The 17,560-nt window shown below is 44.4% G+C and overlaps 1 protein-coding gene across 7 annotated transcripts in view; it reads right to left on the bottom strand.

The window, feature by feature from the left end:
* Positions 1-16,718, bottom strand: part of SLC6A13 (solute carrier family 6 member 13) — a 33,750-nt gene extending 17,032 nt beyond the window's left edge. Inside the window, exons 1-5 of one of the 7 annotated variants that reach the window (XM_042945480.1) lie at positions 13,261-13,340; positions 11,510-11,670; positions 11,103-11,221; positions 4,649-4,783; positions 1,910-2,050 (exon numbers count right to left, since the gene is read on the bottom strand). In XM_042945480.1, coding sequence (XP_042801414.1) covers positions 1,910-2,030 — 121 coding nt within the window. In that variant the 5' untranslated portion in view covers positions 2,031-2,050; positions 4,649-4,783; positions 11,103-11,221; positions 11,510-11,670; positions 13,261-13,340. Of the gene's footprint in view, positions 1-1,909; positions 2,051-4,648; positions 4,784-11,102; positions 11,281-11,509; positions 11,671-12,179; positions 12,392-12,865; positions 13,127-13,260; positions 13,349-13,637; positions 13,845-16,685 lie in introns of those variants that run through there. The other 6 variants (XM_042945482.1, XM_042945479.1, XM_042945481.1 and 3 more) reach the window with 6 other exon arrangements.
* Positions 16,719-17,560: the final 842 nt, after the last annotated feature.

Raw genomic sequence — 17,560 nt, 5'->3', positions numbered from 1 at the left:
GCCCCACATCAGGCTCTGCACTGACAATTTGGAGCCTGCTTAGGATTCTCTCCTTCTCTCTCTGCCCCTACCTCACTCTCTCTCTCTCTCTCTCTCTCTCTCAAAATAAGTAAATAAACTTTAAAAAATAAAATAAAATTGGAGTGATCTGACGAATATTTTTTCAAGTGCTTATGAGGTAGGCAGCACTGTGCTAGTCACAAAGGATACAGAGATAAAGATACCTTTTCTGTCCTCAAGATCTTGCTGACCTGTGGGAAAACCAGACCAACAGCCCAAAAGTAAGGCAAGTGCCACAGTAGAGTCAGGGCTCAGTGCAGGTAATACTACATGTATTTAAGAACACGGGGTGCCTGCGTGGCTCAGTTGGTTGGGCAGCCAACTCTTGATTTCCACTCAGGTCATGATCTCATGGTTCATGAGTTCGAGCCTGGTGTCTGGGTCTGCACTCACAGCATAGAGCCTGCTTGGATTCATTCAAGCCCCTCCTTGCTCTGCCCCTTTCTCGCTTGCTGTCTCTCTCTCTCAAAAATAAATTAACTTTAAAGACCAAGAAGAAAGGAAACCTATTGAATCTTGGGGCATCAGGGGAGGAAGCTCCAAGATTTGACTCTTCACTTGCAAAATGGTGGAATGAAGGTGGCAGAGATCAGCAAAAGAATGCCTAGGAAGGGATCAAAAGTTTGAGGACAAGAGGGGCCTTGCTAAACATTGCAAAATGTGCCTCCCTGGCAAGAAAGACTCAGACTCCAGTTCGGAACTGACTACCTTACCTGAATAACAACAAAAAATTAATCATGGCACATATAGGGCCTTGGTGACGTATCAGCACTGAGAGTTGTAGTGCTGAGGGTCCAAGCAGGACAGCTCTCCATCTGTGCTGTCCAATAGGGTATTTTCCAGCTACATGTGGATGTTCGCGTTTAAGTTCATTAAAATTAAATACAAGTTTTAAAATTTGGTTCCTCACACACACTAGGCACATTTCAAGTCCTCAATAACTGCACGTAGCTAGCACCCACCACACTGGATAGTACAGAGAACACTGTCATTATCACTGATAAGTTCTCTTGGACGGCACTAGGGATTTTTAATTGTTGTTACTTTCAGTCAAATAGACTCAGCAGTTCTATGGCCATAGGTGGTTCTTGTTGTCTTACGAGAGAGTCGCATGCAATCTTATAAGCACGGGAGAAATTAATTGTTACTACAAATTGTAATGAAGACATACAAAACAGTTTATTCTCTGGTTAAGTCCAGATGAACTGTGAGTTAGAAAGACCTAGGATAGTATCAGAAAGAAGCCATGAAAAAGAAAACTAATGGACAAACAATACATATATACACCTAAGTAATCATACTTCAAATTGAAATAAGTAAATGGCTAAACTACATAGAAAGGAATCAATTCTATTTGCATAACACATGCTTTCATAATACATGAGTTGAATGCATTATTTTAAAAAAAATTTTTTTTAACATTTATTTATTTTTTAGAGACAGAGACAGAGCATGAGCAGGGGAGGGGCAGAGAGAGAGGGAGACACAGAATCCGAAGCAGGCTCCAGGCTCCGAGGCATCAGCACAGAGCCTGACGCGGGGCTCGAACTCGTGAACCGCGAGATCATGACCTGAGCCGAAGTCGGACGCTTAACCAACTGAGCCACCCAGGTGCCCCCATTATTATTTTTTTAATTTGAGTATAGTTGACACACAATTTTTTTTTAAGTCTGTGACATTTTTCCTGTGATGCTGTTCTCACTCTGACTTTTGATCCAAGATTTCCATGACCTACTTGGCAGACTTCTAGTATGTGCCAAGTTAGGGTTGGGGATACTCAGGACATAAGGATAATCTCAGTCTTGGTTAATGTGCTGTTTAGAAATGGACTCTCTAGAGATGACCTTACCTGTGTTCCACTCATGGTGGCAACTTCCCCAGGGAAGGTCGATGGTGAAGCTGCTAAAGAGGTAGAAGAGGGCCCAGGCCAGGACAATGATGTAGTAGATGTTGAGGAGGATGACAATCATCTGGGAGGCATAGCCGATGCCTGGAGGGGAAAACTGCAGAATTGGGCTAAGGACAGTGGACAGATTTCTCATAAGCCACCCCTCCCAGTTTAGGAGGGGGTTTGTACTCCACTGTCAGGGCCCTAAAACATTGCTGGGTGCAGGCTCATTGACTCTCTCCTCAATCTCCCCAGCAGGTGAGGAGGGACTTTTCTCTCTGCCTTCCATTGCTGTGCCCTGGATTCCTGTGAATTTTCTTCTTTGCCGGTTCTGAAAATTCCCTGATTTTCAATAGTTAATGTTCCCTGGAGTTAGGCTGATATATTTCTGAAATATAAAAACACATGTTAAGAGCAGAAACAGGGGCATCTGGCTGAGCTCAGCTCATAGACCATGAGACTCTTGATCTCAGGGTCATGAGTTCAAGCCCCAAATTGAGTGTAGAGCCTACTTGGGAAAAAAAAAAGAGCAGGAATAGACAATTCACATAAGAAGAAATACAAATAGATCTTTCCTAATAATTGCAGGTATGCAAAAGGAAACAATGATGAGGTACCTTTCTGTATAGCCAGATGTAATGAAATTTGTTACAAATGATGTAACTCAGTGATTTCCAAATTTGTCCACATATTAGAAATACCTGAGAATATTTTTAAAATTTCAAAGTCTAGACCAGACTCCAGACCAATTAAATCATGATCTCTGGAGATGGGATACAGGTCTCAAGATGTTTTGAAGATCCCCAGGTGATTCCAACTTGAAGACAAGTTTGGGAACCACAAATACCTTGGAGTCATTAAAGATAAGGGGGAAAGATGCTTACTCATATCTAATGACATGGCAAGTCAATATAACATTTCCATAGAACAATTTAATAAGCTAGACCAAGGGACATCAACTTGATTGTCCATTTGATCCAGCAATCCTCATCCTGGAAATTTATCCCAAAGAAATAATTCCCCCAAAAGAGGCAGAAAGCTATCTAAACAAATACACATGATAGCAGAATATAAAAATGTTATAAGTAATTGAAAATAAGTAAAAAGCCCCAAACAGAGAACTGTTAATTATGATATACCCACTCAACTGAAGTTTATGCAATCATTAAATTATTATTGTGTTGGAGCGTCTGGGTGGCTCAGTTGATTGAGTGTCTGATTCTTGGTTTCAGCACAAGTCATGATTCCAGGGTTGTGATATCAAGCCCTGCATCAGGCTTCATGCTGAGCGTGGAGCCTGCTTGTCATTCTCTCTCTCTGTCTCTCTCTGTCTCTCTCTCTCTCTCTCTCTCTCTCAACCTCTTCCTGTATCCCTCACTCATGTGCTTTCTCTCTCTAAAATAATAAAATAAAATAAAATAAAATAATTGTTGGGTAGAGGATGGAAAAACTGAAAAGTGGAAACATAAACCGTGTATGTTCCAGATTAACAGATATGTTAGCTCTATTCAGAGAGACAGAAAGAATGAAATAAACCCCCCAAACTGGAAACAACACAAATGTTCTTCAGTGGGTGATGGTTAACTGAACTGTGGTACATCCATACCATGGAATACTATTCAGCATTAAAAAAGAATAAACGAACTCTTTATACAAGAACTGGGATGGATCTCAAGGGCATCATGCTGAGTAAAAAAGCTAATCTCAAAAGACTATAGACTGCACAATTCTATTTATATAACATTCCCAAAATGACAAAATTATAGATATAGAGAACAAATTAGTGGTTGCCAGGGGCTAAGGATGGGGCAGGAAGGGGTAGGTGTAACTACATAGGAGTAGCATGACAGAGATCTTTGTGATAATGGAAGAGTATGTATATTGATTGTAGTGATGGTCACACAAATCTACGTATGTGATAAGATAACACAGAATTATACACACGCGCACACGCACACACACACACACACACACACATAAATGAGTGCTTGGAAAATTGGGGAAATCTGAATAAGGTCTGTGGATAGTACCAATGTTAACTTCCAGGTCCTGATATTTTTTAATAGTTAAGTAACATCTTAACATCTTGGGGAAAGTTGGGTGAAGGGTACATATGACCTCCCCATACTATTTTTGCAACTTTCTGTGACTATATATTATTTCAAAATAGACACTTAAAGAAAATCCTATAGAAAGAGAAATATTGAAATAAAACACCCTCAAGTCTAAATAGCAATTGTGTCAAGACAGAAGAATTATTAATGATATTTTTTGCCATTTAAAATTCTCTTTATTTGTTTTGTAATTAATTAAATATGCTTTGAAAAATACAAAATCATTGTTATGCATGTGTAAACTATATAGCTAAGAAAGCTTTGCACTCTACTTATTTAATCTAAAGCCTTTTTTCCCTTCTTCACCCCCATCTTCTCCATTCTCTCAGAGACCAGGGGATTAGCTCAGCCCTAAATCCACAAGTGGGGGGTTTAACATAAAGACACAAAGTCTTTAAGTCTGTGACATTTTGCCTGCCATTCTGATGAATTTTCACTCTGATCTTTGACCCAAGATTTCCATGACCTACTTGGCAGATTTCTAATATATCCCAAGTTAGTAGCACGGCTACTAAATCCAGTCATTCCAAATAAGGTTTATAACCATGTATGCAGATATCCTGGAATCAGGCACAGGGCTACTCACCCTCAAAGATGGGGCAAATCTTCCTCCAGGCTGTGATGCCTCCCTGGCTAGTGTACTGGCCCAGTGCTGTCTCCAAGAGGAAGACAGGAATGCCACAGGTAAAGAGGAAGATGAGGTAGGGGATGAAAAAGGCACCTGTGGGGTGGGAAACAGGCTTTCCATTACCTGGCACCACCCTCCTCATAGTCCACATTCATCTCCTCCCATCACCACCCCACGTTGCCAGTCAGAATCCCCAGGGGTGCAGGACATGCAAAATGCAGGGGACATCTGTCCAGATATCTGGAACCATAGCAGAAATCAAGAGTCACCAAGTTACCTAATGAGCCCTTTTTATCACTGAAAGTTTCAATCTATACCTACCAAGGCTTGCTCCCCATCGAACATCAATTATTACTTTAATTACACAAAACTTGTGGCCACAGCAAGGCGCTCATTGAATAATGGACATCCAGGAGCATTAACACAGCCCACAGACTATAATTCTTTCCAAGGAAATGACTGCTTTTAATGGTAGAGAGAGACTTTTAGCAGACTGAAATCAGATTTCCCTTTAGTAATCCTTTCTCCTTCTGTTTTTCATAATTATTGGCTGAGACAGTGTACTGATTCTGGAAATGCTGGCATTTTCTCCACTGTGGACCTCTATCTGTTGGCAGGGTAGATAGGGCAGTTCACAGAGTACCAGGGAAGAGAGAACTGCACACAGAAGGAGATCCAAATATCTGCGGAGAGTCCCCTTCTAGCTTTCAACTGAGTGCCGCTTAGCATCTACATAGGAGGAAATGACCCGAGCTAAGGGAAAGAACCATTCAGAAAGATTGAGAGTAATGGTGCTCACACAGGGCTGGGAAGAGTGCTGGCTCCCACTAGCCAGAATGGATAGTCCCAGAATTCTCAAGGGATTGGGAAGAGAAGGTATTTCCTCAGAAGTGGGGAATGATTAGCCCTAGATTGAGCACAGCTCTGGTTCTCCCTAACAAATCTTAGAAGCAAAACCCAAAAGTATCAAATAACTTCACTGGTCCCGAGCAAAGCTCAAGAATTTTTATAGAAATATAAAAATCCCAATAAAAATACTGTTCAGAAATGAAAGTGAAGTAATGCTTCTTAAGACAAGCAAAACTTGAAAGAATCCATCACCAAAAGATCTGTACTACAAGCGATGTTAGAGAAAAACCTTCAGCCAGAGGGAAATGATGCCAGAGAGATATATGAATCTACACAAAGGAACGAAGAATGTTAGAAATGTTACATACACAAGTAAACATATAAGAATTTTTTTCTTATCACCCAAATCTCTTTGAAAAGTTAACTGACTGGTTACACAATGTAAGGTGGAGTTTATAACAGATGAAAAAGTAAAACGTGTAACAACAAGAGCACAAAAGTCAGGAGGAGAGAGATGGAAATGTATTATTGTAGGGTTCTTATATGTAAAGTGGTATAATATTACTTGAGGGTGAATTGTGATAAATTGAAGATGTATGCTACAGGGGCACCTGGGTGGCCCAGTTGGTTGACTTGAGCTCAGGTCATGATCTCTCAGTTCATGAATTCAAGTCCTGCATCAGGTTCTGTGCTGTCACCGCAGAGCCTGCTTCAGATTCTCTCTCTCTCTCTCTCTCTCTCTCTCTCTCTCTGCCCCTCCCCAACTCCCATTCTCTCTCCCTCAAAAATAAACATTAAAAAAAAACCCAGTGTATGCTACAAAACCTAAAACAATCATTCAACTAACATAACAAAGGCTTATGGCTAACAAGTCATCAAAGGAAGAAAGCCAACAATGGAATAATAAAAAATATTCAATTAATTCAAAAGAAAGCAGAAGGATAGGAAAAGGGGAACAAAGAACTGATAAGACAAGTAGGAAACAAAAAGCAAGATAATGTCCCAAATAAATGGCAAAGATTGTCAGATTGGCTTCAAAATAAAAACAAGGTTCAACTACATGTTGCTTAAAAAAAATGCACTTTAAATATCAACACATGAAAAGGAAATCCTGCCTTTTGAGATTACGTGAATAGACCTCGAAGACATTACATTTTCAGAGAGAGAATAACAAATACTGATTGTTCTCATATATGGAATCTAAAAAAGCCAAATTTGGAGTGCCTGGCTGGCTCAGTCAGAAGAGCATGTGACTCTTGATCTTGGAGTTGTGAGTTCGACCCCCACGTTGGGTGTAGAGATTACTAAAACAACAAACAAACTTAAAATAAAAATTAAAAAGCCAAATCTGTGGAATTAAAGGGTAGAATGGTGGTTGCCAAAGACCTGGGGATGGGGGAAATGAAACGGTTTAAAATGAAAGTTAATGGGGAATAGAGCTCTCCAGTCCTTCACCTTTCAAATCTCTGGCCTGTAGTCTACACATCCATAAGTCAGGCACCGAGGAAGGCACCTGATTACCAGAAGGGCAAAGAAATAAAGATCATAAACACCTCAGCCTAATAAGTCCATAAGTCAACCCAAGACTTGTTGAGTAGGAAAGGAAAATAAGGGAAGACAGAACTTAGTAGCTGATATGGACAGTTACTGCTCAGAGTTGGAAGCATGGCAGAAAAAAGAGAGAGAAGAGGGAGAGACAGAAAGACCGAGAGAAAGAGAATTTTTGCCCAGCTCAAGCCCCACCTCCCTATCTTTATGCTACCTGCTCTTTCCCAATAAACCAAGCCAATGTTTAACTGCAGTAGGTTCCATGGTCAGCTCTATGCCTCTCCTCCTCTGCCTCTTTGAGCACGTGGGCAGCTGGCCACAAGGGGCAAGGTTCACACTCAATAAGCAGAGCCACTAGTCCTACAAAGGGAAGGGGTAGGAGAGGGATGGGACCCAGAGGGAGCCAGGTGCAGATTGGGGAGTCCTTTGGGGGCACTCTGCCTCTTTCCCCACAGCCCCAGTCACCACCATTAAAAGATGGAGCTAGTCCTAGAGGTGGAGGATGGAGTTCAGTTACCTGCTCCCTATTCCTGTGGGTTAGTCTCCTTCTCCAAATTCTAAAAGGTCCTGGCCTGTTCCCCCATGAGATGGAGAGGCCACATGCCCAACCTAGAGGGGAATCATTCTGTAGGCCACCCTTCACAAAAGCAGCACACTCTGTGGTGTCATCTGTAACATTCCAGCTAATATTTTAAAACATAAACAGATGAGATTCCACATGAGCAACACAGCAGTGAGCATACATGAACAGTTATGTGCTGCAGTCACCACTAATCTGACCACTCCTGGGGGGGTGAGTAATTAACTGAAAATGGTAACAAATCATCACACACTACTAAAATAGCTATTACTGTTACATGGAGGAAAAAAGTGTTCTTCTCTTCTCTCTGTTCTTACGTACTGACAAGCAACAGCAAGGTGACCAGTTCTCCCTGAGGCCAGGTACCATTTAATCCTCTTTGCCTTCATCTCCCTATGGTCTAGAGCTGCCCTTCCCCCACAGCCTGCTCCTCTAAGATCCCCATTCCTAGAGATCCAGTTGCGGGACATTCTGCTGTAGCCTCACATGCAGTCTCCAGGCATCCCAGGTGTTGAGAAACTCAGTCTGCTGGCAGCCAGGTCTAGGGAGCTAGAGAGATCCTAGCAGAAGGCCCATGTTCTGAAGCCACCAGGATCTGGGTGTCTGGGGACTGAAGATCAGAAGCAGAGAGGGCTTGGGGGGAGGCAGGGTACAAGGAAGAAGGAAGCACCTGTCCTCGCATAAGGTAACTGATCTCCAGCTGCTGTTCTATGACTAGCAAAAACCCACGATTCTTAGCACAAGTGACCTCTGCCCCTGGTTTTCAGCAACCTGGACTTAGAAATTAAGTGTGGGGGGTGAGGGTGCCTAGGTGGCTCAGTAGACTAAGTGTCTGACTCTTGCTCTCAGCTCAGGTCTTGATCTCGGGGTTGTGAGTTCAGCCCGTGTTGGGTTCCACAGCCGGTGTGGAGCCTACTTTAAAAAAATGAAATTAAGTATAAGGACGCCTGGCTTATGAGACCCTTGATCTTGGGGTTGTGAGTTTGAGCCTCATGTTGAATGTAGAGATTACTTAAAAATAAAATCTTTAAAAAGAAAAGGAATTAAGCATAAAATGTTTGGCAGATGGTCTTTTTGTCTGGGCTGAGATTGGCAGGCAAGTAACTTAAATTCCCTTGTGGTAGAGTTGAATTCTCTTGCCAAAACCCTCTCCTACCACCTTTCCCCAACATCATGCCTTTTGAGTTATCCAGAGACTTTTCATCTGCATGGCTAGAACTTTAAGGGATAGGCCCTGGTGGAAGGTCATGTTTGCTTTTCCCTCCAGGGAACTGAGGCTGGAGAGCTTGAGAAATAGTTCTTTGGCCACTTCGCCAGTCAGGAGACCCATCCCCACCACCGCCAGACATACGGGCACACTGTCACTACTACGCGGCACTCATATTGGCTTATCCCTCCCCAGGAGGGAGAACACAGACAGCAGAAATGTACTTTGCCCACTCCCAAGTTTTGCCCAAATCACCCATATTTCCTATTTCTAATCATTTTCTTTCCCCATTATCTTGAACCCACTGCAAGCGGTCTTTGCCCTGCCATACCACTGGGACTGCTCCTACAAGGTCACCAAAGGCATCCATTCCACCAAAGCCAACACTTCATTCTCACTCCATATCTTTCTTAACCTATCTGTGGCATTTGATGCTTGCCTCCCAAAACACTTCATCATCCTGGTATCATCTTTCTTCACTGGTTTCTCCTTCTCTGTCTCCTAATGGTCCTTCCCCTTCCCCCCAGTCCTTGCTCTCTTTTATCACCATCAAAATTCTAATCACTCTCAAATTTACATCTCCCATCCACATCTCTCTCACAGACTCCAGACTCATATGTTTTACTGCCTAGTCGACATCTCCACTTGATATCTAACAGATATCTCCACTCAGTGTTCCCCAAAGTCAACTCCTTATTTTCTTCTTAAAACCTGCTCCTCTTATGGCCTTCCACATCACAGTAAATGGCAACTCCTTCCTTCGCAGTGCTCAGTCTGCAATCCTTGGACCGCTAAGCCCAGGCAGCAGCAGTGGAAGTGACAAGAGGTGTCAGATTCTGCATACATCATGTGGGGTCTCCAGTCCCAGGCACTCTGGGTTCCTCAAGTCTGTTGGCAGCCAGAGTCCAGGGAGCTGGAGAGGTTCCAGCTGAAGACTCAAGCTCTGAAGCCCCCAGAATCTGGGTAATTAGGTAGATCTAACAGTCTGGGAGCGGGAGGGAAGGACTCAAGGATGACTCCGAAATATTTAGCCTCGTAACTGGTCTGCTTCTGCCCCGACTCGTGTACAATCAGTTCTCAACGGCAGCCAAAGAGATTATTTTAAAATGTAAGATCATGCCGCTCCTGCTCAAAACCCTGCCCTGTCTCCCCATGTCACTAGAGCAAAAGCCAAAGTCTTACAATAGCTGACAAGGACCTACATGATCTGCCACCCTCGTCCTATTTACTTCTCTGACCTCAGCTTCTATTTACTCCCCTCCTTGCAACTCCTCAAATAAGCCAGTCAGCCTCTTGCTTTACTACTATTAAATCTTTTGTGTCCTCTGCTTGGAGCACTTTTACCCTCGATATCCACATGACCAGCCCTCTCACTCCTGGCAAACCTTGCTCAAATGTTCTCGATGTGCCCCCTCCACACACACACACTCCTGATCCTCTTTTCCCAGCTCTACTTGGTCATTTTCCACAGCACCCATTAACTTCCGATATGCTATATAATTTTGTTATTTACTACATTTATTGTTTATTGTCTGGCTCCCTCTTCAAGAATGTAAGCCCCACAAAGACAGGGAATTGTTCTGTTCTGTTTGTAGATGTAGCCCAACAGCTTAGAATAATTCTAGGCAGATGGTTTGTACCCTGTAACTGCTGTTGAATGACTCAGGCAGGGTCGGGGCTTGGTGGGCTGTGTGCTGGGGCAACTGGCTGAGACTGGAGACTCCAAAATGATATCTGGGGGTGGATTGGCCACAGGTCCCAGACAGCAGGGATTGTGCTCAGCTAGGAGATGATTGAGGCAGGCATCTCGCTCATCCATCTCTCTGACAAGCCTACCAGTTTCTTCTGATTTTAGATGGGCTTCTTTAAATCACTGTCTCAGTTTCTCTGGTTTTCAACTCTAGCGTTTAACTAGTTTACCTGCTTTTCTATCATCTTCTTGCTTCAGCCCTTTCTCTGCTCTGGAACTCACTTCAAATTGGATCTACCAAATGTTAAGGCTAGAAGGAACCCAAGAAGACATCATTTGTATTTCTTAAGTTTGGAAAACTAAAATTATATTTTAGGGACTTTTTTAATCTCTGACCTCACCACTAGACAAATATTGATAATAATAAAAGGCCAAGCTTATCTTCCCCTCCTGCCCCAAGCACAAAAGTGGCTGTTTAAAGCTAGGAAGTTGAAGAAAGGGCCCAGAAGCCCAGAAGCAGGCCGATAGGGTCCATTACCTGAGCATGACACACCCCAGAGGACCCCAGCATCCTTCTCCAGAACTTGCTCAGAACATTCCTCTCATCCCCTGGGAGTCCAGGTCCCAGTTGGAGGACCATGGGTTTAAATAAAATCACTAAAGCAGGAGGAAAAGGGTCAAATCAATGTAAGTGGTCTCCATTCTCCTCACCTTCCTTCCCCATACTGGTAGCAAAGGGTCAGAAAGAGGCATCAGTTTGTTCCTTGACAGACAAGGGGGTGAGAAGAGGAAGTGTGGGGACCCATTCTCTGTGGGAGCTTTGTTTTGCTGGGAGATGAAGGGGGCTGAGTGGTGACAGAAAGGTTAAGCTGCTGGGAACCCCAAAACCCAGGCATATCTAGGTCCCTCTCATGAGCACACATCTCCTCGGTTAGTCCCCCTTACCTTGGCAAAAGAGGCTTTCCATTAATTCCCCCGGTGGCCCTGGGTGACTCATGCCCTTCAGAGCAAACCTGGGCATCAGTCTCTAGCTCCAAAGCCCCTCAGAACACTTCCCTCCAGCTGCTGTCGTCCATCAAGGAAAAGAGGAGTCCTAAGACCCTGCACTTGATCAAGGGAAGAGATTGTAGGTGGCAGTGTTAGGGATTAAACCGAGAGTTTGACTGGATCCGGGACCCCTGAAAATGTCTCCACTCTCAATCGGAATCAGCATGCTGGAAGGCAGGCTCTCTACAGGAAGGAAGCAGCCACAGCCATCATACCCACCCTCTTCCCTCACAAGCCCATAGCAAGAACCAAGGGCCCCCCGATTCTTTTCTCCTCTTGGGCCTGCATTTCCCCTGGAGACAATGTCACACACTCCCAGGCCTACACAGACTCACCACAGAGTCCAAAGGCAGAGCTCAGATCCAAACACTGCCAGACAAGCTCCCTCAACAGGGTGAGCCCACACCCCCCACTGCTCCTATTACGGTTCCCTTCGCTTCACCTTTCTCAGCCCAGCGGTTTTGCGCCAGACCTGGATATCACTCCCTCCCACCTCTTCGTGCCACTCCTGCTAATTCCCAGGCCAACCTTTACCCAATTCCAGAGAGGCTTGGGGAAAGCCGCTCACCTCCTAATCTTCCTGCCATGTGAGGAGCTAAGCTGGTTAATAGGCTCCAGATATAGAGTCCCAGTGGCCAGCTTTAGCCCCCAGATTCCTCCTCCTCCCTGGACCAGCCTCGTCCCTCCACCCAGTTCTCTGAAGGGAAGCGTGTGGAGTGTCCAGGACTAGGTTCAAAGTGGAAAGACCTCCTTCCTTCCCTCACAGGGCACAAGGAACAAAGTCCTGTGATTTCAGGTTGCTGGCCAGAAATCCCTGGGGAGAAAGGACGCATCAGCCCATACCCACCCCTCTGGAAACATACAAATTAACTTCCAACTCCACGGCCAATCCTCCAATTGCCACAATCCTGAGAATAGGTTCCATGGGCTCAGAGGACCTCTGTACCCTCCTCTCCGGCCCTCCCACTTCCACTGTCCGAAACCACCGGGAGACTGAGCTCAATGCATTTGGAGGCTCCGACTCCCCTGCACGAGGCTGGGTATCACATTAGGGTACCCTCCAATCCTCATGGCCCCAGAATAACCACTGCCCTCAGCATTTCCCCCGCGTTACCTACCTCTGCACTTCCCCCTCCCGCAGCCCAGGCTGCAACCTCACTTCCAAACCAGATCTGGGAGCCCCAACACCTATAAGCTTTACCCATCAACAAGGAGATGTTCGTAACCCACTGCTCAGCCAGAACACTTCAGTACCTGAGAAATCCCTCCAGGGCGTCCCACAGAGGTCTGGGATTCCCTGAAAGTGAGTTACTGGTTGGAAAATTACCACCACTGCTGTGGGGTAGCAAAGTTATTCTAGGAGGCTGGAAGGGATAGGAGGAATGAGAAGCCAAAAAAGCCCTAGGAAAGAGTTAGAGTTAATACTGCATACACACAAATTTTCAGTGGGAAATTCTGAAGGCAGAGCCACTAGTATCAAAGGTTATGACACTGGTAAGGGTTGGGTAATGACTGGCTTAGAGAATGTCACAATGCCAGCAGAGAAAGGGAAAACACAAAGGCTAAGGAGTCTCAAGACCACAGGACAGTTCAGTATCAACATCATCTTCAACATAGCTGCCATTTATTAAGCACTTTACACACATTACCTCTCATCCTTACAGCAACTTAAAGGCAGGTACTACTATCTGAATTTACAGGAACAGCAGCTGAGGCTCTGAGGGCCTCAATAACTTGCCCAAGACTACACAGAGAGTAAGTAGCAGAGCCAGAATCCAAATTCTGATACATCTGGTTCCAAACCTATGTTCATATGTCTATGATGCCATAGCATTCTAGAAAGACCCCTGGGAGAGTTACATAACCTCTCTAGGTCTCAGTCTCCTGCAGTGTCCTTACTGACTTGTAAGGGGCTGTCCAACTCCAGCATTCTATGCACCCATGGGAGTCCCCAGAGGGGCAATAATTACAGGAGATGGAGACATCCTCCTTCCAGGGACGGGTGGGGTGGCACAGTAGCTCTCACCTCCCCCATTTTTGTAGCAGAGATAGGGAAACCTCCAGACGTTGCCTAGGCCAATGATCTCCCCGGCTACTGACAGCACAAACTCCATCTTGTTGTTCCAGTGCCCCCGTTCCAGGGTACCATCTTCCTTCGTCTTTTCCATGACAGGGTACACTGGTTTTGTCTCCCCATTGCTGGCTGTGCTCGAGATCCTGCTATCCATCCCACCTGAAAAACAAGCAGAGTGTTCTATTACTGCTGGGAACCTTGGGAGGAAATCCTTCCCCTTCCTTCACCAGCAAACTCCTGAGGGAATAAGTGCACGAGGAGAAAGTAAATTTCTACCCCCTTGCCTATAGACCCACGTCCTCCTTAGCATCTCGTATTGGTAAAGCCTGGGTAACACCTGCTAAGAATGTATATTCCTTTACTGTTCAGGAAGAAAGCATTGATGCTGAAGTATAGATATTCTTTCCACTAGGGAGGGCCTCTTGGGTTGGGGCTTGTGGACATGGAAGAGTTCACATGGCCCCTGGGCTAAGTTCTCCACGCCATCCTACAACCAGCTTTGTCTGTGTTAGCACGTGCTCCAGTGTCTGTATTCTGTATGGGGACAGCGGAAAAGATCCTCAAACCCACCAATCTCCCATGCAGGAATTTACTCCAGGGAAATAATTGTGACTGTGGATAAAGATTTGGCACTGAGGATGTTCATTGTTTACAGCAGCAAAAAATTAGAAAACACACACAGGTTAAGAAATTATGGCCCATACATACAACAGACTAATATATAATCATGAAAAATTGTGTTGCAGAAGAAAGTGTAATGAAATGAAAGTGTTCACGATATGTGGAGTGAAAAATTATAAAATAGCACATATGATATGATCATGCTTGGAAAACATTTTATAAAGTGTATGCATCAAAAGACTAGGATATCCACCAAAATGTTTCTCGCTCAGTGGTTGGATTATAGGAATATTTTCCTTATTTCTATTTTCTATGTTTTCATCAAAGAACATGATTTATTTTGTAACATTAAAATAAAAGCAAGTTTTTAAAAACTCTTTCCAGGGGCTCCTGGCGGCTCAGTCAGTTAAGTGTCCAACTCTTAATTTCAGCTCAGGTCATGATCGCACAGTTTGTGAGTTTGAGCCCTGAGTCGGGCTCTTTATTGTCAGCAAGGAGCCTGCTTGGGATTCTCTCTCTCTCTGTCTCTGCCCCTGCCTCAAGTGCACTCTCGCTCTCTTTCAAAAAAAAAAAAAAAAGAAAAGAAATCCTTCCAAAGGAATGGGAGAAGCTGAGTGGGCCCTGGAATTCTGAATTAAGATGGACTGACCTTCCCAGCTATCTTTCTACCTCTCTCTGAAGTCAACATAAGAGAAAGATGAACTATGGGCTCTTTTTCTTTGTTGGTGATGAAACATGTGGGAATCTATTTCAGTAGAGAAGACAACATGAAATGAATAAAGGGCCACAGTTCCAAACGCTCCCCTGCCCTATTCTAGACTCTTACTGAGATTGAAGATAAGATCTGCTATGGCTCACACGTAAAGAGTAACTACTATAAAGCACTTTACATATACTTATTTCACTTAATCCACACAACCACCCTGAAATGTAAGCAGTATTAGTTCTGCTTTGTAAATAAGGAAGGTGCAGCTCAGAGAGGTTAAATGACATATCTGTGGTCATATAGCGAGTAAATTTTGTACAAGTGGGACTTGAACCCACTCTGTCCCTGCTCTTTCAATTAAATCTCTCGATTTAATTGGCTGCCCAGGTTTATCAGCATGTCTTTTTTTTTTTTTTAATTATTTTAGAGAGACAGAGAAAGCATGAGCAGGGAAGAGGGGCAGAGGGAGGGAGAGAAAGAGAGAGAATGAGAATCGCAAGCAGGCTCCACGATCAGTGCAGAGCCTTACATGGGGCTCGATCCCATGACCCTGGGATCATGACCTGAGGTGAAATCAAGTCAGATGCTCAACTAGCTGAGCCACCCAGGCGTCTCTCAGCATGTCTAAATAAGCATCTTCTAATGACTTTCCCTGATTTTTCACAGTGGCCCCTTTTCCAGAGAAGTAAGCAGATGGACATTTTTGTGCCCCTCAAGAAAAATTCATGTTAACAGAACTTTCTCATTGGGAGCCCCATCTGGCCAGACTCTCCTATGGTTCAGTTTCCCCAGCGGGGGCTACCTTCAGGATTCAAAAAGTTAGAGAGAAAGTCAAGGAACAGTAGGGATCTTTGCTTATTTGATAAATCAGGGAATAGGCTCCAAAGAGTGTGCACTGAGAAGGAGAAATCCAAGCAGCTGGTCCCAAGAAGCAAGCTTCCTCAGTCCTTTTGAGAAGGTTGTCTAACGTCTTGTGCCGCTTCTCAGCCTCCCTTTACCATCCGATGGGTGTCTTCCGATGATGGCATGCCATCTCCCTCCACTCCTTCATCTTCTCAGACCCTAGAAGAAACAGTAGCCCTATCCTGGGTCCCTTGCCTCATTAGGGTACTGTTTCTCAGAGGTTGTGTGGTGCAGCAAAAAGGTCATGAGTTGTAGAGTCAGACAAGCCAGGTACAAATCTTAGGTCTGTGCTGTACCACTCGCTGCCCAACTTCAGAGAAGTTAATTAATTACTCTGAGGCTTCGTTCACTCATCTGTAAAAGTGGGGAGGATTAGATGAGGTTATGCATATAAAGTAAAGGACTTAGCAGAATAACAGGCACTCAAATTTGTAGTTTCTTTCAATCTTGTCAAAGAGTTGCTCATTGTCTCATTTCACAGAGAAAAAAGCTTTCCTTTCTGCTCAATCTAGGGCTCTCTTTCTCTAAATCGCATTGTCCCTTAAGTCAACAGCCACTGCAGTTTCAGAAAGCCAAGAATATAGCATCTAGGCTTTGCATGTACACACATGAATGTCAGGAACATATATTCTAGGAGGATCAAAAAATCCTTTGGTTGTAAGTCCTATGATCCCATCCTATAGTCTGAGACCCAGAAACAGAAAAATGAGAGAAGGAGGGAGGGAGAGAGAGAGAGAGAGAGAGAGAGAGAGAGAGAACATATTACGAACCTTAGTGCAGCTGCTGCCAGAGGTCCAGTCAGGGGGAGAAGAATTATCTAAGGGGGAAGGGGAAGGTGCTGGCTATTTAAAGTGTGGTTCCAACTCCTCTGCGGCACTTGCACTTGTAATTCTAAACTTGGCCCTGCCCACATTCCTCCTCCTGCCTCCCCACCCCACTTTCCCTCCCCCTGAGCAGCAGACTTACACACCGGAGTCATTTCACAGCCTGGGGAGTGCGAGTACACCCTGGCAGGTCAGGCCAGTTGCTTGTGAGGCTGGGCAGCTAGTCTTCCCCCCAGAGCTCATGTGCTCTTGCCTGCCCCCCCCCCACCGGCAACCTCAGGGTCACCCTAGAGGGATCCCACCTTCCACCCTTTCTCCAGCCCCAGCGCTCCTGTACTCCTATACACACATCAGGAATAGGTGTCCCTTGGGTTGGGTGCTGTGCAGATTAAACGTACATTTCTCAGGGCACCTGGGTGGCTCAGTTGGCCAGGTCATGATCTCATGGTTCGTGAGTTCAAGCCCCACATCGGGCTCTGTGCTGACAGCACAGAGCCTGGAGCCTGCTTGGAATTCTGTCTCCCTCTCTCTCTGTCCCTTCCCCGTTGGCACTCTGTCTCTCTCTCTCTCTCTCTCAAAAAAAAAAAAAAAAAATTGAAAAAAATTGAAAAAAATTTTAGTGTACATTTCTCTTATGCCTCTATAGGTTCTGATTTGGTGTAGACCGTGATTAGAATAAAGATACATATGTACACCTGAAACTAATGTAATACTGTGAATCAACTACACCTCAATTAAAAAAAATACATTGATGGAATGAAAAAACCATCGATCATTGAAAGTTGTACCATATTATCTATTTTTTATTTTGTACTTTTTGT

This window comes from Panthera leo, chromosome B4 (genome assembly GCF_018350215.1).
Source record: "Panthera leo isolate Ple1 chromosome B4, P.leo_Ple1_pat1.1, whole genome shotgun sequence".
NCBI lineage: Eukaryota > Metazoa > Chordata > Mammalia > Carnivora > Felidae > Panthera > Panthera leo.
This window is presented reverse-complemented; position numbering and strand designations above follow the sequence as displayed.